The 25,877-nt window shown below is 29.3% G+C and overlaps 2 protein-coding genes and 1 pseudogene across 9 annotated transcripts; all 3 read right to left on the reverse strand.

Annotated features, from left to right (window-relative positions):
* Positions 1 to 1,847: 1,847 nt before the first annotated feature.
* LOC145193676 (protein retinal degeneration B-like) lies at positions 1,848 to 17,796 on the reverse strand. Of its 8 annotated transcripts, XM_090068165.1 has the most exons (22): positions 17,745 to 17,796; positions 17,408 to 17,548; positions 13,941 to 14,215; positions 13,383 to 13,480; positions 13,089 to 13,178; positions 12,572 to 12,859; positions 12,406 to 12,454; positions 11,873 to 12,075; positions 11,346 to 11,733; positions 10,850 to 10,953; positions 9,759 to 10,038; positions 9,428 to 9,597; positions 6,764 to 7,061; positions 6,398 to 6,661; positions 6,160 to 6,305; positions 5,320 to 5,436; positions 5,080 to 5,196; positions 4,776 to 4,915; positions 3,549 to 3,698; positions 3,159 to 3,342; positions 2,833 to 2,958; positions 1,848 to 2,512 (listed from the first exon to the last, which is right to left on the reverse strand). In XM_090068165.1, the coding sequence occupies exons 5-22, from the start codon at positions 13,164 to 13,166 to the stop codon at positions 2,249 to 2,251; spliced, it is 3,366 nt and encodes a 1,121-aa protein (XP_089924291.1). In that variant the 5' UTR covers positions 13,167 to 13,178; positions 13,383 to 13,480; positions 13,941 to 14,215; positions 17,408 to 17,548; positions 17,745 to 17,796; the 3' UTR covers positions 1,848 to 2,248. The 8 variants fall into 8 exon arrangements, with proteins under 8 accessions (XP_089924291.1, XP_089924292.1, XP_089924295.1 ...); XM_090068166.1 differs by lacking the exon at positions 17,408 to 17,548 and having other exon boundaries at positions 13,951 to 14,215; positions 17,745 to 17,789; XM_090068169.1 differs by lacking the exons at positions 17,408 to 17,548; positions 17,745 to 17,796 and having other exon boundaries at positions 13,951 to 14,005; positions 14,108 to 14,226.
* A 225-nt stretch (positions 17,797 to 18,021) lies between these two features.
* LOC145193632 (malectin-A-like) lies at positions 18,022 to 22,840 on the reverse strand. Its single transcript, XM_090068173.1, has 4 exons — positions 21,191 to 22,840; positions 18,669 to 18,848; positions 18,514 to 18,571; positions 18,022 to 18,366 (listed from the first exon to the last, which is right to left on the reverse strand). Exons 1-4 carry the CDS (start codon positions 21,590 to 21,592, stop codon positions 18,152 to 18,154), a joined length of 855 nt encoding a protein of 284 aa, XP_089924299.1. The 5' UTR covers positions 21,593 to 22,840; the 3' UTR covers positions 18,022 to 18,151.
* A 1,632-nt stretch (positions 22,841 to 24,472) lies between these two features.
* On the reverse strand, positions 24,473 to 25,487 carry LOC149881273 (uncharacterized; annotated as a pseudogene).
* Between the last annotated feature and the right edge of the window lie 390 nt (positions 25,488 to 25,877).

Raw genomic sequence — 25,877 nt, forward strand, 5'->3', positions numbered from 1 at the left:
AGACATGGTCATTGTTCAGATCAATACAGGACTTTCTAACTCGAAAATGAAGCAACGTGGATCTACTTTAAACAAGTCAACAAGCAAAAGAACGATTGAGCCATACTTTGGTCAGATGCTCATGGAAAGAAACTCTCTGCATCATTGGCTTTGTTAAAAGCCAGCATTTCCAAGGAACAAGGTAGAATAATTGAGAACACAGACGTTATTCATTGCAAGAATGTGGAAGAAATAATCAATCATGTTTTGCTTAAAAGGGAATTTTCTGCAAATTACCTCATTAAACTTAGAATTGATGGTGGAGATCATTTAAAAAAAATAATTCTTGGTTTTATTAACACATCCAAGGGAACTGATAAAACATCCAGACCTAAAAAGAAAACCTCACAATTACTGACAACGTTGACAGCATGGGATACAGGAGTCAAGCGCTAGTTGATTACTGCAATTCCAGACGTTCCAGAATCCTTCAACAGTATAAAGACATTGCTGGATTTGATCAACGCAAAAAATGTGAAGTTCATTATTTCATGTTATTCCAAAGTTACCAACCACTTGAGTGGAGTTCAATCACATCTAAGCAAATACTCACGCTGTTGGTACGACATTGACTCAGAGAATCTTTCCACCAAAAGAGTCTTAAGGACATTTGGAAGTCTGAACAAGGATCAAAGCAAGTTTATAGCAGCTGGATCAAAAATAAGCAAGGCCAAGGAATTCAGCAATATGATTAAAACTTCTTTGGTCATTGCTAGTAATTGAACTTGTTTTGGGTTTTATGCCACCAATCGAGCTCCATCTTGTTTTGGATGTTGTTATCCAGCTGTGCAAGAACATGCTGCTGTACTGACCAGATGCAAGATACTGGCATGCAAAGCTGAATAATCAGATGCAACTCTTTTGGGGATCAATTTACTAGGAATGAGTGTGGTAAGTTATTTTAGAATGTTGACATCCTTTAAAAAATGACTGGAAAATCCTGTAATTTTAAACTTCAAGAGTTCATTAAAACTTTAAGACTCTTCAAAAACCTTGCCATTTCATGTTTTGGTTTTTGGATGACAGTTTCCTTGAAAAAAATAGAAGACTTCAAGCAATCATGCCTCTACTTGCTTATCAGTAAAGCCTAAAGCGCATGTCATTTTTTCCATATACGAGAATTTATCGAACGCTGTGGCACTTCACTTGGAATATTTAGTGAAAAGGCAACAGAAGCAATGCATTCCAAATTCCCAGAAAAAATACAAAAAAAAAAAAAAAATTGCATCCAAAGTATTCAACGCTTTTGCAGTGCGCTGTTGACAACCGCAGTAAACATTTGTAAAGTCTTTGAAAAAACTCTTCAACTATAAAGTATTAGTAAAAATATATAAAATAGAAGCACACCTAATGTTGATGTTAATGTTGATGTTATTAAATCGAAAGTTTATTTTTTATTTTTCTCTTTTCGTTATTATTATTTAGAAAAAGTTCATGCAATAAGAAAATATATCCTTGTTCAAACTTGCTAATTAAAGTTGTTTTGTTTTTTTTATTGAAATCTTAAAAATTTAATATCTCTCGTGGACAGTTGGTTATTATCTGTTAAAAACCGAACGCCGATGCATAAAAAATGAGTACGGCACTCTTTTAATCTAGAAACAAGGGTTTAAAATATGACAAGTAATTTAAGCTAAATTTAATACGGAAGCTTATCCTTTTTTTAAAATGCTCCATGCTTCCGAAGAAAAAACAAGAGAACATCACATAAAATTTGATGTGTATTCGCATTAAACAAAATAAGTCTGCAATCGCACGCTTAAAATAAACACACCTTGTCAGCTGTAATAAAGGAAAACTCGGTAAAATATCACTTGGACATCAATGCACTTTTAAAAAGTATGAATAGGTAGAAGCAGGTAATGATACATACATTAAGCAAATGGTTTTTACATTTTACAACCTGATTGTAAAAATCCCAAAATAAAACGATCAAAATGACGATGTGATGAAAAGCAATGATGGAAAGAACAAGATCCTAATATTAAAAAGTCGTTTTGAAATACCCCTTTTTGAGTAAACATATAAAAATTAAACTTACAAAAATAAAACTATAAAAATAGAAAAATTTATCAGCTGAGTGGGAGAGAACGGTTTTTGTATGAGAAAGGCTTGTCAAAAATTATATCGATGTATAACGATGTATATTGATATATACCGGAATAAGGAAGAATATCCCGAATAAAAACCTCTGCTTAATTGACAGGAGTTAAGAGCTATGGTTTCCAGACTTTAAAGGTGGTTCAATAGGTTTTAACATGCTGGCGTTACATTTAGAAAGTTTTAAAGAGCTTCCGTATTTTTCATGATGACCAGGGCGCTTTTTCTCCTCCAACCGCTCTTTTACATTAGGTTGATGATTCACGCCAAACGAGCCCAAAGAAAGAAATAAGTTGTGGTTATTTGTTGAGCGTATCGACAATGGCGATTGTTTTAGATCAATCAAATGCGAAGAATAGCCATTTATGATCCACTAAAAGGAAAATTGAATGTAGTATGCAAAAGACGCTAATCCCAACTTTAAGAAAAAATAGAACCAAAAAATGAAAAGTATTACAAAAAAAAGCAGCTTAAAAATGACCATAAAAAATGACCATAAAAAATGACCATAAAAAATGAGGAAAACAATAACAATAGTTGAAATAATAAATAATAGTAACAGCAATAATAGCAAAGCGAGTATTTAAAATAAAGTAAATATCTTTTGAACGGTAGATTAATGAAATACAATATTTTTAACCCAGAAATCACAATATTTTTACTCTAAGCCATCAATATGAGAGATATACAAACCTGAGCGCCGCCACCTTTGTTCTTTTTACTTACTAAGAACACTCGAGATGGATGGATTTTTAATGCGTCTAAATAAACTGCTGAGTCACGAGATGATCCATAGACAGCATGAATGGAAACCTGCTCCTAAATTTTATCATAAATTTCATCGTAAATTTCATCATAAATTTCATCATAAATTTCATCATAAATTTCATCATAAATTTCATCATAAATTTCATCATAAATTTCATCATAAAATATTTAAAAACAATGTAAAAAAAACAATGTACGATCTCTTAAAAAACAACTCTTAACAAAAAAAAAAAAAAAAATTTCACATTTACCATTCGCACTATATTCTTAAGAAAATCAATCTTGTGTTTCTGGTAATCTCCAGTAACGTGCTCACCAAATGACACAATACCAAAAGGAAACTTGTGTTCTGAAAGCCAAGTTGTTACCTGACACTTTTGGAATAATAAACGACTTGACACATATATAATTAAATAACCAAGTTCTTGCCAATATCTAACAAAAGCAAAAAAACCTTTAAAAGTTAAAAAACTTTTATTATTCACGTGTACAGTTAAAACTGTTTTAGTAGCTAGAGATTAAATTTAGTAAATTACTAACCATATTTTTATTAGAGATTAAATTTAGTTAATTACTAATCATATTTTCTGAGATTCCAATTAAATAAATATTGATAAAAAAAAAGGATAATAATAATGCACCTAACTACATCAACAGCACCTCCTCTAACTTTTGGATTTTTCCCAAGGATAGAGTAAGATGCAAGAAAGCTACTATCGATGCTAAAAACAACAGCTTCTGTATGTGGAAGTAAAACAGCTAAATTGCAATCCACAAAAGAATGGTCACCCCTAGAGATAAACAAATTACGCTGACTAAATTTATTTGTTGCCATTTTTTATTCATTTCAGTAATCTTTATTAACGAATAAAAGCATCATAGCCAATTTTTTTCCTACAAATATTTTTACCCAGGAAACTTTTTAAAAAAATGCAGCCTGATATCCAAGTTAATAAAGATATTTAAAAAAAGATTATCAATTCTAGAATTACACCTGGAATACTTGTAACATTAGGAATCTAATATCATTCAAGGTCAAGTTGCTAAAAGTCAAAGATAAGTCATTGTTAACTTATAAGAAATTTTAGTTTGAGTAAACTGACCCACTTATTCAGAGATGTTAGAGAATTATTATTCTTTCAACAGACTTTTAATTGACTAAATGAATGGTGCATAACATTTTGTAATAAAGTTTTAGTGTGATGTTTTGTTACAGGATTTATCTAAGAACAGTTTTTCTAATAAATAAAAAAAAAGTTCATACTTTTGCTGGTTTTCGTTTTATGGTTCTGCACAAACTGTCATCAAAAAGATCTTATTGAGTCATTAGCACATGCCTTTTTTAGGCATTTATTTTAAAGGCCAATGAGAAAAATTTTAAATGCCAATGAAAAGATTAATGATCAATAACAAGAAGAAGTTTGATGTGGTTAGTAATATCAACTAAATCTCTATTATTGTATCCAAATATAACAACAACATTTGTGTGTAGAATATCTTTAGAAATTATTTTTGAATTGTTTAACAATTTTATTTGAATTTTTATGACAGTTGATCATCTAAGTGTTAAGAAATATTCTATCCATTTTTATAACTTATCCTAGTCTATAGTGAAGAGTATTCTAACCATTTTTATGACAATATTTAAAGAAATGTTTTATCCATTTTTATTACATTAAATTTATAGTATCTACATACTTATAGTAATTATTTTCAACTCAAACAGCTGTGTGAGGTACTTTATAGACACTCCTATTATTTGGCCTTTCTTTCAAAGACAAGACAGGTAATGATTTTAAATTAGTGAAATCCTTGACAGGTGATATAACATGCTTGAAACAAAAAAAAAAAAATTCTAAATGACCTACCTGACTACCATGCGAAGAGAATGAACTCCAGGTTGATTTGTTTGTAATGGACAAAGAATTTTACCATGTTTATCTGTTACTTCACTGGCAAGAAAAGTCCAGTCACTAAGCTGTGGACGCTTTGAAATATAAATGTCAACCTGCAATAAATAAATGAATTATAAGGTTTTTTATTGAGTATTTTTTTAAATTACTTTTTTGGTGATGTTTAAGCTTTTGTGTCTTTTCTATTATTAGGACCTTCTAGACTTATTAAATGGGAACAAGAGATTAATTAGTATAAATTTAAGAAATAAATAGCCACCTTTTCTCCATCCAAAGTTGCTATGTCTAATGGACCATATGAAAACTTTCCTGCAATGAAGGCTTGTGCACCACATAGAACAATGAGATCATTAGCTCTGTGGCTAGGGCTCATTTTCTAAAAATCAAAATTGTAAACAATAAATCATGTTGTTTTAGCCAGTTTCTGTAAAACAAAATCATCAATAATAGCATAATTCCTTTTTATTAAGTATAATTTATTATCACTACAAAACTTTACCTTTATTTTCAACTTAGTTCTTTTTTTCATCCATTTTTCACGAGGATGCTGGTGAAAAAAAGAGCCACAGAATTCTGAAATCACTGGAGCAGGGATACACTGATTAACATCAAGGATCTAAAAAAAAAAGAAAAACAACGCCAATCAAAACAAGCAAACAGCTAGCAAAATTCAATAAATTTCAGCTGGAAACAAAAACCTTCAAGCCTTGTTTGTAAAATAGGACCCTGAATTTGGTTGATTTATTATATTTATGTAGAGTTACTTAAATTTGCTTTTTACTAACAGTTGAAAACCTTGACAAAGAGATGACATCTACTTTTAACTATTTTTTTTTTTATTAAGAAATAAAAACTCTGTTATGAGGTTAGCCATTGAAACCAGAAAAATAAAACAATAAACACACATTTGTTGTCTTCATCCTTTTGATACTGGGTACTATTTCTTTTTTATTAACAAATGAGGAAATAAATTTAATTCAAGCAAGTTAAATATCTTAAGTATAACTGAAATCAAACTTTAAGATTGTATTTAATAATCTTAAAAAATAAATATAGATTTAAATATTTAAATTTATCAACAAAATGCTGAAATACAACAAAATAAACAAATTACTATACAATTCACAACATTGACTTGTTTGGGTCTTGTAACTTACAACTAGATAACTTTTAAATACTCTTATATTATCAGTAAGAAATTTAAAAACTTTCTGGTCAAATTACTATTTTTACAACTGACTGTTTATAATTTTCAGCCTTAACTAATTTTAAACCCCATTAAAAATCTAAGTAGTTTTTATAAAAATGCCACAACATTAATTTATCAACTCAATCAAACCTGCCAAAGTATAAAAGTGACAAGGTCTTTAGATTCCCAATAGTTGTTATAACACATCTGATGTAATGCAGACAAAGGGAACTTTTCCACACCACCTGGACAATGAAGTACATAATCAATTCTTTTCTCCCCCCACCAACTTTCATCTAAGAAAGAATGCCATAATAAGTAATCAAGCTCCAGATTAGACTTAAAGAAATACATCAAATTTTTAAAGACTTTAATTTTAAAGCCATACTTGAACCTCCATCATGGCAATTCTTCCTATCAATGCAAGCATTAGAACACAACGAAAGTTTTGAGCCAACAGAAATAGCTTCTTGTGAAGAGCCACCCCAATTATACTGGATGTCAGTCTTATAGGGAAAAGACTGATACCGAGGGATCATTGATGGATTTATTTTCGAAAATGTTTTATCAATAAGTGGTTCAATGCGAGATGATATTGGATCAAATGGATGAAAAATATTATAGAATTGGCCACATTGGGGTGGGGAAAAACCTGAAAGACAAGAAACAGAAGTTTTTAACAAATTAATTTTTAAATGTCATAAAAAAATGATAACTAAATTAACTTACAAATATTACATAATAAATTTCTAACCTTTAGAGGATAGTTTATCTTTATAAGCTGTAATACCTATTGGGGAACCAAATACAAACACACCATTGACTACAAAATCATATAGTGAAACACTGCTTTTGTTTTCTTTAAAGTTTTCTTCTGCAGAATTTAAAGGTTTATTCCCTGGACTCATATGATTGTCATTAACAACTGATGAACCTTTAAATGAAAGAGAATCCTCTATTGTACATAGACTAATAGAATCACTGTTTATAGATGGTGCTTGTAAAGAATAAAAAAGAAGCAGTCCTCCAACGCAATCAGCAATCATGTAAACCTATAAATAATATATTTTTAGCATGCATTCACTAAAGCTAATAAAAAAACATATAATCAAATACAGTCTAATAAATAAAACATTACAATAATAATCGCAGTCTTTATGAGGAAGACGCAATTCCTTGTACCCATTATAATACCTTTTGTGCAAGCTGAAAACAGTTCATCAATATAAGAAGTGTTTAAGAAGACACTATCTTAGATTTCAGAGTGCAGAAGTTTTGAAATCATATTTAATCAAATCAAATCAGAGTTTTTACAGTTTGATTGGAGCCTATTCTCTGTACTCAAGTCAGAAATAAAACATAGTAATAATTACAGCAGAACTGCATTTTTTAACTCTTCTGTATGCAAATGTATGCTTAACTTTTCAAATTAAAAATTTATAAGCACATCACTATAGCAGTTATTTAAATAGTGCAAACATCACTAAAATTCTAGAAATACAGCATGTGCCCTTAATATCCACACTAACTTTGGTGCCTCTTTTTAAATTTCTTGTGTATGAATTATTTTTTTGGTTTTGGAATTTTTAATTCATAAGTAAACAAGTAATAAAATGAAAAAATTGATTTTTTTTATGACTTATGACCAAAAATAAGATCATTATTGAACTTCATCTCTTAGGTGCCCAAGGACATTATAGCAAGACTAGAGATAGCTAAACAAATTATGCATGATATTTTAAGTCAATTTAAAAGTTTGGTGACAGAGAGGAAACCAGGACTTCAAGGGTTATCAGAGCAGTCAAAGGCAAAATTCTGCACAATCCAGTCTAATACATGAGGAAGATGGCCAAGGAACTCTCTGAGTGAACACATAATCAGAAATGTTGTAAAATACAACCTAAAGGTCAAGTCTCAAGCAAAATCTAAAAGAGACTAACCTCATTACTGAAGTCAAGAAAAAAGTCAAGATCAAACAAGTTGAGAGAGATAAGAAACTTTTGTCCATCCTTAAGAAAGGTCAACCAATAATTCTGTTCTCAAATGAAAAACTTTTTACAGTGGATTATGTATTATAATAGCAGAACTGATCACTACATTAGCACCTCAAAGCCAGAAGATGTTCCAGAGCCCATTAGGTTCAAGTTCAGAATAAAACATCTGGGCTCTGTGGTCATGCTTGGAGTTTTGGCCTCCAATATCCTAAAGATGCCTTCCATTTTTATTGATTCAGGGGTCAAAATCAATGCTGATGTGTACAACATTAAATTCTTGGAAGACCATGTCCAGCCATGGATCACATCTAACTTCAACCTTGATGCCAAAATTGTGTACCAGAAGGATGGGACTCTACCTAACACAGCCACTAATATTGGCTTTTTGGCTACCAAGCTACCAAATTTAAATCCTTTGGACTACAATAAATGACTCCACACAACAGTATTGCAGCTCTTAAGGCTTTCATCAACCAGTGGAATGTGATGCCCAAGTAGTATGTCTTGAAGACATGTAAGAGGTTCAGGCCCAGAATTTAGGCTGAGATAAAAAATTCACGCATTTAGTAATTTATTTAAAATTCATAGAAAGATGACATGAAATAAATTATTTTGTCAAAAGAATTGTCTTATTTTCTTGTTTTATCAGCCCAATTAATGTTCAAAAATTATTGTGGATTTAAACACTGTGTACATAAAAAAGTATGTGTTAAAATAGTATATTAGGCCTAGCTTTTTTGTTATATAGAGTGGTACATAGCTTACTTGAGTACATGCCAGAATATGTTACATTATAAAGCCAGCTTCTAAGACCCATAAAATCAAATATTTAAGGCAGCTTCTAAGAGATCATAAGACTAAATATTTTCTTCTAAGTTGTTTGCTGCAACTATTTTTCCCTATAAAGTATAGGAAATATTTAATTTTATGACCTAATGTAACTTATTGAGCTCAACTGAAATTAAATTAGGATTACTCCAGGAGAGATTGCCATTTTCATTTAACTAAACAAGATAAGCATCACAATATCAGTTTGTTTGCTCATGCTAATGCTAGTGTTATGAAGCTTTAAATTGAGCACTTTTTTTTTCTCTGCAATCAATTTGTTTTATGAACATCTTACTTAATATTTTTGTAACAAATTTTTCTTAAATAAAAATTTCAAAAATTTCAAATTTTTATAAAAAAAAAATTTTAATAATTTACAAATTTGTTAAACACATGATAACCAAAGTTTGAGGTGGTTTTTAGGGAAAATATTTTTAACAAAGAAAAACCAATATATAGTTCTAGCTTAGGAAAGTTTATCATATCTACATGAAGGATAGATTGCCATATCTTCAAAATGTTAATAGGGGAGACTCAGGGACCTACTGGGGACAAATTTCAATTGTAAGCCAATTTATTCATAAATACTTCAATACCTCAACCTGACTATTTGGGTCCAACTTCTCAATCATCTTGCAATACTTTGAATTTATTTTGTTGACTAGCTCTGTAAGAGCTGGCTGAAAAGCAGCAGAGTCAACAATTAAACCTGGAACAGCACAAAATGGAAAGCTGCTTGGTAGACTATCATTATCTTTGTATATATCTAGAAAGAAAATGAATGGAACTTGCTTAGCCTAGATAACTGTAACCAAGATACATGCTTACCCAACATAACCTAAATCTGCTTATGTTTTTAACACAAAAAAATTACAAGAAAAAACATGTAAACATATAAATATTTTCACATTTAATCTTTAAACTCACATGGTTTTGAAGTAGTAGTTAAATATAAATCTCTTAAGTCATTGATAATTGGATTTGCAAGAGGTGGGCATTCTACCAGTTTAACATGAAGATTACTTCGAGATTCTGGATAATATTGGTCACAAACACTGGTAAAAATTTTTTCCAAAGTTTCAAATTCTCTCCATTTATAAACAAGTTCAGGTTCATTTTCAGTTATACCTCCACCATGAATTACAAAAAGAAAGGTTTCAATAGGTGCAGATTGTGAAGATTGTGAAGATACTGAAGAAGCATTCTTCTAACAATAATAAAATAGCATAATTTTAAACAACTTTAATTTTAAGTTATGATCCTCAATTATCATCATCATCGCCATTGTTATCATCATTGTCATCATCATCATCATCATCATCATCATCATCATCATCATCATCATCATCATCATCATCATCATCATCATCATCATCATCATCATCATCATCATCATCATCATCATCATCATCATCATCATCATCATCATCATCATCATCATCATCATCATCATCATCATCATCATCATCATCATCATCATCATCATCATCATCATCATCATCATCATCATCATCATCATCATCATCATCATCATCATCATCATCATCATCATCATCATCATCATCATCATCATCATCATCATCATCATCATCATCATCATCATCATCATCATCATCATCATCATCATCATCATCATCATCATCATCATCATCATCATCATCATCATCATCATCATCATCATCATCATCATCATCATCATCATCATCATCATCATCATCATCATCATCATCATCATCATCATCATCATCATCATCATCATCATCATCATCATCATCATCATCATCATCATCATCATCATCATCATCATCATCATCATCATCATCATCATCATCATCATCATCATCATCATCATCATCATCATCATCATCATCATCATCATCATCATCATCATCATCATCATCATCATCATCATCATCATCATCATCATCATCATCATCATCATCATCATCATCATCATCATCATCATCATCATCAATCATCAAGCATCAATCATCTTCTTAAAGATAGTAAATAGTTACCGTATAGCTTTTATTAACCATGGCATCCATAGAAACAGAGTGCCATTTATTCAACATAAAGTTCTTTTCTTCTTGGCTTTGCAAATCCTCATGGTAAAATGAATCTATAAATGAATGTACATTTAACACAAAAACTAATAGTAATTTGAGTAATACAGTTAAACTTATTTGTGTTACAAAATCTACTAAAGTCATATATTGATTTCTTCTCCTACTTTACTATTTAAGCATCTGAAAGTAACAACCAGTTAATTGTATAAACTTTTTTTAAATTAAAGTGCACAAAACTAAACAGCTTTTAAAAATTTCATCTATATAATATATTAACTTATTTGATTTACAGCTGTAGAAAGAATAAAAATGAAATTACTTATCAAAAATTAAATCTTGAAAATTATTTTGATATTTCTTTAGTTGTCAGTATATTTTTCATTATCACCACTTATTAAAACTATCAATTATAAAAATTTAAAAAAAAAAAACACTAATACCATACCTAAGGCATCATAAAAAATTACATCTTCATCATCACTTCCATCACTGTGCCTTTCTTCAATTCTATTACTATTATCTTCAAAATCTGATTGCTCAACTGTCTTCATGCATGATTCAATCTTCTGTTTTTCTAAAGTTTCTTGTGAGGATGGACTAAAACTAGAGTTCTCTTCAACTTCCACAATAATTGAAGATTCAGGCTTTGATTGGTCATTATTTTCTGAAAATTGTCCCATGACCTTTGAAAGCTCGGACTGTGTTTGCTTCTCTAACAAACGAATGTCCTCAATAGTTAGACCAAACCATTCATCTTGCCAAGACCATGCTTGACGGTGACCAACAAGAATCGGATTTCGAAGTCCACCATGAATAAAGTGTTCAATTTTGCTCTAAAATATAAGATTTCAATTATGCATAACTGTGAAAATATTTCTCATTAAAACTTATTGCTCAAAACAAAATACAGTTCAAAGAAGAGAAAACTGATATTTAGTTAACAAAAATTTAGTAATGTTCTAATTAATTTACCTGCATACCCCAATACTTAAACTCAACTCTGATAAGCTTGTAAGCACACATTACCGGATTAGTATTTTTGCCATTTTTGTAATCTCTTAACCAATGCTCATTCAAAGGACCACGATGAGTTTTTTTGGATACAAAAATCTGCGGATCTTCTTCTTTTTTATAATCTTTCTGTGGAAATATATCAGCAACAGGATCTACAAAATCTAAAAAAACTCAAACACTTAAAAAACAAGTTTTATTTTCAATATTTAAAGATTTGACATCACTTTTTAATTAACTCCTTGTTATCCTGTGTTTTGTAAAGTTCTTGGAAGGGGATAATAGATCAATGACAGACTATTTGTTCTTTAAACTTAACTGTGAAAAAAGCTTATATAAATCATGGAAAACATTTGTTCTGAAAACTTATGTAAATCATGACAAAACTTATGTAAATCATGAAAAAACTTATGTAAATTCTGAAAACTTATATAAATCATTTGTTCTGAAAACTTATAAAAATCATGGAAAACATTCAATACGCAATAAAATACCAATCTCAACATCTTTTCTTTGTGAAGCTGACAAGTTAAAAACATTTTCCTAAAGATAAAAAAACATTAGGCATCATAAGAAACCAATATCTACAAAGATGAATGTTAAAATGAAAAAAATTTAATTGAATGATTAAATTATTATACATACATAAAAAATACTTACTGTCTGGCCATAATCAGCTAAATAGTGAGTTTCAATATCAATAGAGAACTTTTCAATGAAAGGACAAGTATGCCGTGTTTTTGTGTATGGGTAAGCATTCCATGCTTCTTCTTCCACTTGAAGTGCTGTTTTAGGAAGAAGAGACTTTAACCAACCAGGAAGATGACTACCAATATGGTAGATTTTTTTTGTATATTGTCCACTTCCACCTGGCCCATTTGTGTAAGGAGAGTTTTCCAGAATTTCTACACCACTACCAGCTCCTGTGCTTTCAAGCCGACTTTTTTTCTAGTTTTTAAAAGAAATACTTGTTTATTTACTTTGTAATATGTTAATATTGTAAATAATAAAACACTGTCAAACAAAAATATTTTATAAAGAAACTATTATGAAAAATAATATTTGTAAATTTCTTATATAATTCCTAAAAAGATTGACAAACAAAACTATTTTATAAAAAAATTATTATGAATATTATTACCAAATTTCTTATAAAAGCAAAAAAAAAATGACAAACCTGAATCATATATAGCTGAGCTATTTTATACTCTTCTAATGTGAGAGGTAAAGGAACACGATACTCCTTTATTAGCATTTTTAAAAGAAACTAAATGAAATAAAGTTATACTATTTTTAAGATCTTTAAGGTTAAAATATATGTACGGTATAAAATATATGTACAGTGTAAGTATACAAATTAAGGATAACAGCATAATATGCCTCACTTGAGTGTTACAAAGAGCAATAGAAAAATTATAACTTTAAAACATTCTTTTAAACTAAAATGAGGATTAACAAACTTTTCAATAACCTGTTACTAAAGCTTCTTTGTTGTTTTCATTTTATTTCATGACATTCATAGGAAGCTGCAACCAAAGTTTGCAATATGAAATATTTCATAAGTATTGTCTAAATAAAAAACTTAGTTTAAAAATAAACACTTCTCAAAAAAATGCTAAAAAGCTATTAATGATGTATATATAAATGCAAAAAGAAACATAGTTATATGTTTAATTTTCATGTTCTTCAAACTGTTTGGATTGTGGATTTATTCTTACAATTCAAAGCTTTAAATTTGTAGTCTTTTCAAACTATAATAAGAGAAAAACTTTTTTTTTTCTATTCGCATCATTTTTTTCATAAAACAAAGTCTCAAACTATATTAACAAACAAAGCCTTATTCAATGGTTAAGAGTGATAAGCATATACATCAGTATAAGAGGCTTTTTGTATTTTGTTTTTTTTATTTTAAAATAAAAAAAATATTCAAGATAAAAAAAAACATATTGGCATTTTTGAGTTGGTTGATTTTAATTGTAAGAACACAATTATTTGGATCTCCCACATGTAAACAAAAATTTTAACTTACTTTTTTTTACCTTTTAAAATTCCATTTCAACAGCATTTTTATTCCACCATTTTGCTCTTGGCTGCCTTTCTCCAAAATAAATTATTGTATTTCTATTTAGATTTTTGCCTATATCAGATTTAATAAAAAACCACTGCATCAATAATTTAGCTTCTGTTTTGAAATACCTATTGATGTAAAACCTCAAAACTCCAAATTACATTGCTGCATGCATCTGTAGCTCCATATATACAAACTAGTAGACTCAAAGTAGATTTCTATGCTGTATTTGAAATCTTAATGTACAAATTTAAAGATTATCATCAAAATGCATACCTACTAAACACACACATATATGTATACTTACACATATCAAACATACATGTACACAATTGATATATACACACATACATACATATATATATATATATGTGTGTGTGTGTGTGTGTGTGTGTGTGTGTGTGTGTGTGTGTGTGTGTGTGTGTGTGTGTGTGTGTGTGTGTGTGTGTGTGTGTGTGTGTGTGTGTGTGTGTGTGTGTGTGTGTGTTTATATATATATCAGATTAAATGTCAGAAGCTCATCTTGTTTCAAAGTGAATCATCATATTTTTTTTTTTCTGTCCTATTCAGAGCAGTATTACAATTTTAGTTCTTTACGACGTTTTATTATTTCATTCTTTTTCTCTTTAGCAACAATACAACAACAGAGGGATTTCTAGGTATTGCTTCGTCTGATAAAACTGTGTTTAATGTAATTACCTAGTATTTAACTTAATATCAGTTTGACATTTATATATTTCACTAACAACTTTTAGCAATTCGTCGAATATTATTGTTTGTTTGTTTTTTTCGATAAATAAGCTTTCGAATTTCTTTTCTTTTTTTTTTTTTAACAAACGGATAACTGGATTGAAAGTTTTGAACCTGATCTAAATAACCGATACAATAAAAAAATATATAAGAAAGATATCTTGCCGGAAGATATTTCGTTACACAAGTGGAATTATTAATAGAAAAACCAAAGTATTTTATTATATAGTTTCTTTGATTACATTTTGCATAATTTAGCAGTTTTTTAAAAAAATACAATGCTTCAAATTAGGACGATTTTTGAATCATGGTTTTGAATCACTTCTTTGTGTACAATAACATCTCTAAATTAAGTATTAATGTGGCAATATGAGAACACGCGAAGGGAACTTTTTATGCAGACGACACGACTTATGCCCCTTAATCAAACTAATACTTTTTAAATTTTATTGTAGGTAAACAACACGAGCAAAAACGTTTGATGCCTATTTCTTATCGAAAAATATTTAAAAATTTATTGAACAACCATACTTTTAATTTTATGAATTAAAACAAATTCACATTTATGTCACTTAAGGTTAAACAAGCTAAAAATTTCCTCCAATCATTATTTAATTCAAAACCCAAGGTTCATATTTATAAATTTCAAAGAAGGGCAACATAGGAATGTAATTAACAGTGAATTCAAATGGTAGTTTCTCACTGACTCATGCTGCTTTTATTTTTTTTGTGAGTGGCTTTAAAAAGTTTTGTTTATTTACAATACAACTGAAAAATAGAACTGACCCCCTGTGAGTATATATATGTGTGTGTGTGTGTGTGTGTGTATATATATATATATATATATATATATATATATATATATATATATATATATATATATATATATATATATATTTATACTCATAGGGGGTCATATGTATGTATGTACGTACGTACGTACGTACGTTCGTACGTACGTACGTACATACATACATACATACATACATACATACATACATACATACATACATACATACATACATACATACATACATACATACATACATACATACATACATACATACATACATACATACATACATACATACATACATACATACTTAAAGAGGGAGGGCATTGTTTATTGTTTTTACATAATTAATATGTTGTCGCGTTTTTAAATTTACCAGTTTGAATCCAGCTATAATTGCATTTGAAGATAACAACCATAAGATATTTAAATGCTTCCTGATGCTGATCCCAATCAGCAATAAATTTCTCAGCTCTGTATCTACTTCAAGTATCTTTTCAAAAATTTTCATTTTTTCATAGACTTTTATTAACTTTTCTTCGCCGTCCAGGCTATAAAATTTTTTTCAATGTCCAAACTTTCAAATTTTTTAAAAACAAAACTTTGAGATCCAAATAATTGATTTGAATTCGTATAAGAATATTGTTTAAAGAAGAATAAACAAAAAAAAAGAAGATGATATCACCGTTTTGCTTTTATATTTAATTATTAGAAGATCTTCTCAAGATCTTGATTACAGTGTACATATTAGAAATCCTAAACTAATCTACATTCGTCTAAATCCATGTTTAAAACTGTTTTTGCTTCAATAAATTATTCTTTTCTTTTTTGAAAAGAAAAAAAATTCGCCAAAACTTGGTAAGAAAATCCTTTTGTTTAAATTTCATCTTTACATATCAAGAACGCTTCGTGATAAAGATTATCTAATCTTTGAAATTTTTTCCACCTACATAGAGTCATGCGCACTCATACATACTAAAAACATAAATCACGAAAAGAAACAAGCATCTATAACGTCTCAATTATGAAAGGCAAATAAACCAAGTATCAAAACCTTTCAAGATCTAAAGAACGTTTTCTTAAGATGTTTTTTTGTTTTTTTTATGATGAGCAAGCAATAATTCTAATGATTTACTGTGGTGATTAAAACCAAGCAAAACCTTTGATAGCTTTTATATTACAATTTTCAAAAATATTTATAATAAAACCATATACAGATGGTTGTGAGCAAAAAAAAAAATCTATTTAGAGGCATAACTCATTGACGTGGTTAGTAAATAAAGAATTCTGGAAGAAACTTCATTATAAACACTATTGATTTCACCTTCACTTACTTTGTTCCACTTCTATTGATAATCTTTAAAAATTATGCAAAATTATAAATAACTGAAAGAAGCAAAAAATTGGATAACTAATTAGATCTAATTAGAACTCATTTTAAATGAAGCGAATCTCTCACAAAACCACTTTTTTTTTTTTTTTTTACCGAATTCCCTTTCTTTTTGTAAAAAAAAAAGCACCAACATCTGCAGGCTTGAAGCAGATGGTTCACGGTTTTAAACTTCTATTTCTCTGAAGAAAATTTTTGTAACTGGCAAATATGGAAAATATTTGTATTCGACTATAATAGCTTTGTGAGTGCTTTTTGGGCAAATTCTGAATAGAAATTAATTTTAAGCATTTGCTAAAATAGAAATATAAGCATTGCGTTTACTTGCAAAATATTGCAATTGCCTGAAGAAAAAAAAAATTAACCTCAAAAACCTTGATTAAAACGAAAAAAAAAAGAAATACTATCAAAATTCTAAGAGTTGTGATAGGTAACTTTTAACAGCATTATTTATAACAATCTTTAGAATTTTGATAATTTACTGATTGCAGTTACCGAGCTTTTCTCCTAATTGAACTTGAATAAATATATCTCTCGGGAGGTTGAACACTAAATTGCATTCTGTTTTTTCTCGGGAGGTTGGACACTGCATTCCATTCTTTTTTCTCTCAGGAGGTTGAACACTATATTCCCATTCTGTTTTCATTTCGAAATTACATGCAAAATTTTAGGAAGTTAGAAAAATATTAGGAAATCTGAATATTAGAAATTGAAGAAAATCATACAGTTTTCTTTTTACGACAATAATCCCTAATGTTATCATTATACTATTATCATTAACACTATTTAATAAAACTTTTAATTTTGAATTAAAGAAAAAGTATTTTATTACCAATAGTAGTCTTAAGCTCGTTTAACTTTTATTCGATCGCAGTAGAATGCAGTTCTCTTTTCGCGTTACACTTATCTATAGAATTTATTAGGAAAAATCTTTCTTTACGCGCGAAAAGCTCTGGAGCCAATTGGCGGTAAGCCTACTGAGCAAACGAGGTTTTTCCATTCGTATATTGTTTACTTTAATAAACAACTTATAAATCTCAGACTATATTAAAATATTTTAAAGCATCAGGGTTTTTTTAAAGAGGAAAAAAAAACTTAAACTACATTCCTCATTGAATTCAAACATCTTTAACTAATTTTTATCTTTAAGAAAACATCCAGCCTTTCACAATAATAAATAAATACACATTAAATTTTTCTAATCTAGCAACATGATATCATCTAGGAAAATGACATCATCTAAAGTTTACAAAGGCAAAGTAGCGTAGGAATGAAAAGACCAATTGCAATAAGCAACGGATAAAAATAGCTCATTCCTTCGTCAAGCTCGTATGGATCTCTTACTTTTGGTCCAGATGTTTTCCGGTTCTTTTTATCTTTAGGAAGCTCTTCTTCAATTTCAGATTCCCGCAGCTCTTCTTCATGCTGTTCTAGAGGTTGCAAACGAGGAACATCTAAAATTAAAAAAAGAAAACAAACGAGCTGAAAATAATTAATTCCCATTTCCATGTTTATAGCAGCAGCAGCAACAACAACAAAAAAAAAGAAGACAAACAAGCTGAAAACAACTTTCTTTGGTTATTTAAAAAAAAGAATCTTACCTTCAACATTACCTTTGAATATTACAAATGCATTAATTTTTGGGTTGTCATAGTAGGACTAAAATAAAATTTAGAAATATATAAACATTTTAAATATTAAATAAAAATTCATATCACTAGTTAGTAGTAAACCTAACTTTAAAAAAACAACTCACTTTTATAAATTCTACATAGAGATGACCAGTGAATGGAGTAGTTTTTGAGCCAACTTTAAGTTGTCCGTTTTGAATTTTAAAAGGAATATATTCATCATGGGCCATACCATAACCAACTTGATCATAAATGTCTAAATCTTTAACAACCACTAAATTATGGTTTAACCTGACATCAAAGACCTAAATTAAATTTTAAGAAAAGATTTATGCAGATCTTATATTCATTTTACCAGCACAGTTCTTAAAATAACTTCATTTAAATTGATTTCATCAACATACAAGACACAAGCCAAAATAATATACTATTAGTTTTATTTTGGATATAGTTTTTATTAGTTTTGACAAAAGCCTTATAACAGTAAAGTTTTCAATATACACCCTTTAAAATACAGCAAAGGTTATTTTAATAATAAAATTTGGCACAAAATATTATGATCACATAAATTTTCACCTTTAGTAATATTTTGTGCCAAATTTAACAGAAAGATGAAAAATTTAATGGAAATAATTGTTTAATGAAATTTCTTTTCATTTATTGGAACTGCATGCATTTTTCACAATAGAACAGAACTGATAAATTTTTATTTTTAGTCAGAACTTGTATTCCTTCTTTATACATTTTCAAATTGAGTTTAATTATATTTTTTTGTTGAAAAGGTTGATAATTTTTTGCTAATGATACTATTGAGATTAAGATCAAGAGATTGAACAAGTCATTCAAGCATCATAAACAGTCATCATAGTAGTCACTATAAGCAGCCATTGCACAGCCTTATGACACCATGCACTCCCTCCTACTTGAGTGTTGTCATTAAATGTTGTATTGGCTATGCAATGATTGGCAACACACTTAGAATCAAAATTTTGAAAAAAAAATTCTGAATGTTTTTGCATCTGACCAGATTGCCTTATTCCAAAAACAATTACAGCTAATTTGCATAATTTGTTGCACAGTTGCTTACTTTATCAGTTGACCAAGTAATTTTTTACAAAATGTTTCAGAACTATTCATATATTTTGTGCTGACCTTTGTACATCAGAAGCTTTTACTACATTTACTTCAAATTTTATACAGAAAACTTCTAACTTCTCAAGTTGCAGAACTTCATAGCTTGTTGTTGACTTAAGATGACCAGTCGGTCTAACGTAGAGAGAGAGAGAGAGAGATAACTCTGATAAACCAAAATTGGTGCAACAACAATAAATTATTGAAACTAGTGTTGAAATTTTCTCCCACTTTCTTTTTTGAAATCTATTCATCTCTTTTGCATCAAATTAACAAGATTATTGCAAATTTCATTTGGTACTCTTCTCCAAATGGTATCTAGTTCTTATTTTAGACTACTTATGGAACTCTCCCACTTTTTTTTTTTTGAAATTGTGAACATTTGTGGAACTTTATTCTGACCTTGATTAATTCTCCCAACACCACTTCATAACTTGGTAAGAAAATATGATTGCTACACTTTTTAGATTGATATCTTTTAAAAAGAACTTCACTTTTCCTGTTCATTATTCTAAAGTTACTTTCATTACTGAAAATTGTTTTCTCTTTTTTTCCATAGACCAAATTCTTTCCTTACACCATCTTAATCTTGTAAGCCTCATCTCTGGCCATCATCATCAGCTTTTTAACAGCAGCATAAATACAAATATTTTTCTTAAGTGAAATACTTCTAACTATATTTGAAGAAATGTTTTTTTGGTTAAAATTTTTCGAAAGTTACACAATCACTTACCTTGGATTGGGTCTTACTTGAAAAATTAGAGGCTATTCTTTCTTGTTACTTGATGACATTGGATGCCTATTCTCATTTTAAATATTTTCAGAATATTACTGACGCAAAAATATTAAACTTTGAGGTTATCAATATTAAAAATAATAAACCTTGAATATAAAACATTAAACCTTGAGGTCATAAATATTACTGAATTCTGTGAAATTAATAATCTACTTAATAATTTCTCATTTGTTGAATCACCTTGATGAGCCACCCTTTATACCTATCATCTGCTAATTTATTGCTTCACTTACTACCTTTTGACCAATGCTTTGTCTTAATTTTTTAGATCTTAAAAGTTTAAAAAAGAAATTAATGTGACTAAACAGCATGTCAAAAGCAATTCTTTACAACTATTTAAAGTTTAAAACTCTATGGACTTATTTTTTTACAAATTTTTTAATATGCTTTTTTACATGCACTTTAGTGAATTTGTATGTTTTTAAAGCTATTAAACAAAATTTTTCAGGGTTTACAGTTAAATTTACCTTTAGTTACTTTACTTAGAAGAAGAGTTGGTGTCTTTTTTATTGGTTAATTATTTTGAGGTTTAGGTTAGGAGACTTAAACTAGGCCAAACCACAACTTCTTAATTAAAAAAGTTCAAAACTTGCAAAGTAAAAAAAAAAAGAAGTTGTATACTTCATAATGCACCAGAAACTAAACAAAAAAATTCGTACTTCATATGTAAGATAAAAGTATGCAGCTCTATATAGTTCGAAAATATAACAAAATCTCTACCTTAAGCTTTGAGCCACGGAAGTAGACTTCGCAAAACTTTAATACTAAAACAAAGTCTCCTTCATTTTTAAAAGGTATGCTATAACCAAAATCTGCACTATGATATCTTTCGGTTTGATATAAAATTTGATCTGCCGGAGCCACTCGGCCTATTTGTAAGTTTTTACCATAATCAGATGGCGTTCCTGTAGATAGCTTATCTGCTTGATAATGGACCCCATTTAAATCGGTATGTGCAGATCCACCACAATTGACTGCATAAATAACTTCACCAATACAGTCGACGTTTGAGAAACTCAGCCATGTAAGAAACAAAAAACAAAAGGCTTTTAAAAAATGGGAGGAAAAGCGGAGATGAATGGTTGTTGAAGGACACGCCATCATCCGCAGCATAGAGGCCATTATCAATATCGAGAAAATATAAGAACTTAACTGATAAATGCTACCGAACGATGAAGCGTTGTTAAATATTTATTTAATTAGTACATTTCACAGCGTACTTATTTCCTACAACTCTTACTAAATGCTTTTTAGATGAAAAATATTTGTTCTTACATAAGGAAAAATCTTACTGACATTAATTAAAAAATTCCCAGAAGTTTTACTCTCGGTATTTAAGAAAAAAATCAAATTAGTTTTCTTTTTAAAGACTTCGCTGAACTTTCGACGGCATCAGATACTCAAAAAGTCACTCCATCGCAGATATTAAACTTTTGGGATTTAGAATAGCAATTTAACAACATAGACATACCCAAATTTATAACGTTTAAAAGTTTAAAGGTACCCAATTTTATAAAGTCTAAAAGTTTATTACTTTTAAAGGAAATTACCAAGGTAAATTTCAAGACCAAGGTTTTACCATTGGATTTTGCCTTTCTTAAGAGTCAAGTAAATTCTAATACTGTAGGTTTTTGTTTTTTTTTTTTTAAAAAAAGTCGTAATGTTTCAAGAGGGGGATTAAATCTAACTTTAAACCTCATACTTATTTATTAAAAAAGAAATTAAAAAATAAAAATAAAAAATAACTGATGTCCAGGTTTTTGTTAATAATTTCAGACAGAAATCACAATTACAAATTGTATATTTTAAGCAATAAATAATTAACTTCAATTTTCTGACTTTTGATGGAAAACGACATGAAAATTTTACATATATGACAAGTGCTGAACCCATTTACATCCAAAAAAGTTCAAGACTCCTACTGGCAGAAATTTTGCAAGTTTCTTTAAAAAGGTAGTGCTACCAGTTGATTAAGTTGAAAGAGGCTGTAATGGATGTGATTGGTTAAGGTTTGTGGTTGTAATAGATGCGATTGGTTATGGTTAGTGACTGAAATAAATGGATGTGATTTATATTTTAAGAAAAGATTTATGCAGATAAACTTTAACCAATCACATCAATTACAGTGACAAACAATAACCGCTTGTCACTGTAATTGATGCGATTGGTTATATTTAGTGACTACAATCAATGTGATTGGTTATGGTTTATAACTAAATATCTTTCAGCTTCCGAAAATCATTAGCTAACCATCATCTTTGCAGCTACTAAAACGAAGTAAATTACCTTAATTGATGCAGTCTTTCTTAACTATTTTTAACAGCATCATGATTTTTAAGTATCTAATAAATGAATTATTATTATCTAAATGTAGCAGCATAATATTTCACATTTTCTTTATCAACAACCAATGTCAAAAAGGTAAAAAAAAAATTTGATTCAATCTTTAAGTTATCATATAATAAGTTAAAGCACAGATTAGTTCAAAGCTCGAAAAAAAACAAAAAAAAAAAAACAAAAAAAAAAAGCAAAACAATTACACAAGCATAAACATCCGTTGTTATGGGAAAAAAATGTTACATTAACCATAATAATGTTGTTAGACGAAGTTGTTTGCTTAATAAAAGTTTACTTTCTTAAGTAAATATTTGACTTATTAATTAATTCATCTATTTTGAAAATTTTATTTCAATTTTAAAAAATGAAAATAAGTTTTAATAAAAATCGTAAATAATGATTAACAAAAAATAAGTAAAGATGAAAATAATAAACTAAAATAATGTAAATAAAAGAATTTTCATTTATATTATCCTAGTTTATCTTTTTAACAAGAAAAAATTACTGACTTAATTGAACTAAAAAAAATTTTTTTTTAATTTTCCTCTATAAAAACTATTTCTTACCAGAATCCTTTTACTTTTATTAATTTCGAATATTTATAGCAATGTGATGAGGATATTAAGGGTGCAACTATTTTTTTTTTTTTTCTTTCAATATTTACGACACTAAACAACACTAAACCCAAAAGGGAAAAATATATTTAAATTACTGAAAAGTAATAAGTATACAGTGGAATTCGGGTTGTCTGCATCGCAAATTTGTTTCAAAACCACCGAAATTAAATTTTTTCCTATTCCGGTGTTAGGGCTTAATGAAAAATTATTTTTTAGAAAAATTTTAATAATTTTTCCACAGGCCCCTTAAAACCCTTTCAGACAAACCTCAACTTCATATACAAAAAAAAATTACAGTAAAAAAATTCTGATGAACCATATTTGTGGTAATATTTTGAAACTAAATCAAAGAAATTAAACCAATCAAAAAAAAGCTCGCATAATATTTGCAAAAATATTTGATCATCTAGTTCACAGTGTTGTTTTTTTTTGGGAGAGATAGTGAATTGAAAAAAAACTTTAACAAAAGTTACTGCCCAGTCTCCTAAAGAGCTTATGTATAATGAAGGCTTGTCAACAGACTATATAATAGTCCTCTTACAGAAAACGATTTGAAGAGAAAGAGTCAAGTTCTGACCTTTTTAAATACTTAAAGCCTTGTAACTCAGCAACTGCAAAAGATTTTTAATTTAAATTTTGTAGACATAGAGGTAAACCCATGGGTTACAATCCCACCAATTTTCAATCAAGTGCTAATTAGACACTAGATAATCGGTATCGTACAAGTCGATACCGAGAAGAATGGTCTCGTATCGCGTGGTATCGCTTATATACTAATGTCGATACTATCAGTATCGGTTCGATACCATTCGATACCGAGAAGGAAGGTCTCATATCGTGTGGTATCGCGTATGTTCCAATGTCGATACTATCAGTATCGCTTCGATACCAAACGATACCGATAATAGAAAGAATCGTATAGTATCGCATAGTCTCGAATCGAGACACTCAATAAAACAAAAAAACAAAAAATTAAAATGTGACTTATTGAATTTTTTATAAAAAAAATACAAGTACAATTGCTTTTTAGAGATTTACTTCTTGCTTTTTAATAATCTACAATACTTTGGCTATCGTCCATTCGTTGTTTTTTCCTTTGCCGTACTTTCGTTGGTATTTTAGGATTTTCTTCTATTAATATTAGCAAAGATAAGTCTGATTCATGTCCTATATTACTATCATTCTCTTGTTCGATGGGCCATTTTTTAATGTAATTTTCAAGAGCGGAATAGTTCTGCATTATAAATGCAAGCTTATCTACCTTATCAAGGCCAGAAGAAGAAAATGCTCTTTCAGATGAGGTTGGTGGAGTTGCCAACCAAGATCTTGCAACACCCGAAAGAATAGGAAGTTCCGCTGCATGCTGCTTCCACCATGCTAAGGTGTCAGTTTTTCCTGCATTTTTGGATCTCATTGTTTTTTGGTATTTTTCCATTTTAAGCTTTATAGGAGGGTTTTTGTGTATATGATGTGAATTAGTATCTTCTTTATACTTTGCTAAAATAATACTGTACTCATTTTCCTTCAAACCTTGTGCATTATCAGCAACGGAATCGTTACTACCGTTGTTATTACTGGAGTTTGAGACAGACAATGAAGAACTCTCAAAGTATTCTTTGGTTGTGGGATGGTTTTCTACCAGTTTTTGAATATTTTCATCGTCAACATCAAGAAGATGTCCACGAAAAAATGGATGAAGGTAATGTCCTAGTGCAAATGCGGGTAATTTACGGCCTTTGTCTGGGAATCTCTTATTTAGTTCTAATAATAAGTCCTCCAAGAATTTTTCTACTAATTTGTTGTTTCCATGAGTAACATAATTATTTTTATCTTTCTCGATGAAGTTGATGAGTGCTGTTACTTTCCACAGCGACATGTCAATTCGGATCTCTGTGTCAGAAGATAAAAAAAACTAATAATTCTTTAACAGATTTAAGCACTGGAACAATAGCTTCAAAGAGTAGGAACTGCTCATGTGTAGGTACGGTTTTCTTCCAATCATCACCTTCTGTATCACGTAAGTATATGAGTGGAACCTTCAGTCGAAGCATGACCTGCAGCATACCGTAATGGCTGTTCCATCTCGTGGTTACTGTGGAGGGTATTTTGAGATAACTCATATCTAACCTAGAACAACCATCTTTCAACGAAGCACTGAAGGCTGTCGATTTATGAAGCCTGGTAGTAAGTTAGCTGGCTTTAAGAAAAGCATCTTTCAGTTCCGGGGTACCCTCAACTGTTCTTTGAAGTGCATTGTTGAGTTTGTGGTCACTGCATGTAACAGAACCTTCTTCTTTAGTTAAGTTGTTATATGTAACAATAATTCGGCCGGCAATTAATTTGAGAATTATTTCCCGACATTGCCGGCAATTTTTGGATAAAGTATAAAAAATACTTAGTAATTTTTATACTTTATCCAAAAATTGGGAATATTTTTCTTGAAATAATCCCAG

The sequence above is a fragment of the Hydra viridissima genome, unplaced genomic scaffold (genome assembly GCF_058129835.1).
Source record: "Hydra viridissima isolate aposymbiotic clone 2 unplaced genomic scaffold, HvirCarnegie_v1 scaffold_12, whole genome shotgun sequence".
Lineage (NCBI taxonomy): Eukaryota > Metazoa > Cnidaria > Hydrozoa > Anthoathecata > Hydridae > Hydra > Hydra viridissima.

Excerpts from the sequence above, each read along its gene's own strand:
- LOC145193676 (XM_090068165.1), bottom strand. The coding sequence starts at position 13,166 with ATGCTAATAAAGGAGTATCGTGTTCCTTTACCTCTCACATTAGAAGAG. Across the intron at positions 11,734-11,872 it reads TTAAGTATTGGGGTATGCAG|AGCAAAATTGAACACTTTAT; the intron begins GTAAATTAATTA and ends CTTATATTTTAG. Across the intron at positions 2,959-3,158 it reads TTAAGAATATAGTGCGAATG|GAGCAGGTTTCCATTCATGC; the intron begins GTAAATGTGAAA and ends GATAAAATTTAG.
- LOC145193632 (XM_090068173.1), bottom strand. The coding sequence starts at position 21,592 with ATGGCCTCTATGCTGCGGATGATGGCGTGTCCTTCAACAACCATTCAT. Across the intron at positions 18,849-21,190 it reads TCCGTGGCTCAAAGCTTAAG|GTCTTTGATGTCAGGTTAAA; the intron begins GTAGAGATTTTG and ends AATTTAATTTAG. Across the intron at positions 18,367-18,513 it reads ATTCAAAGGTAATGTTGAAG|ATGTTCCTCGTTTGCAACCT; the intron begins GTAAGATTCTTT and ends TTTTAATTTTAG.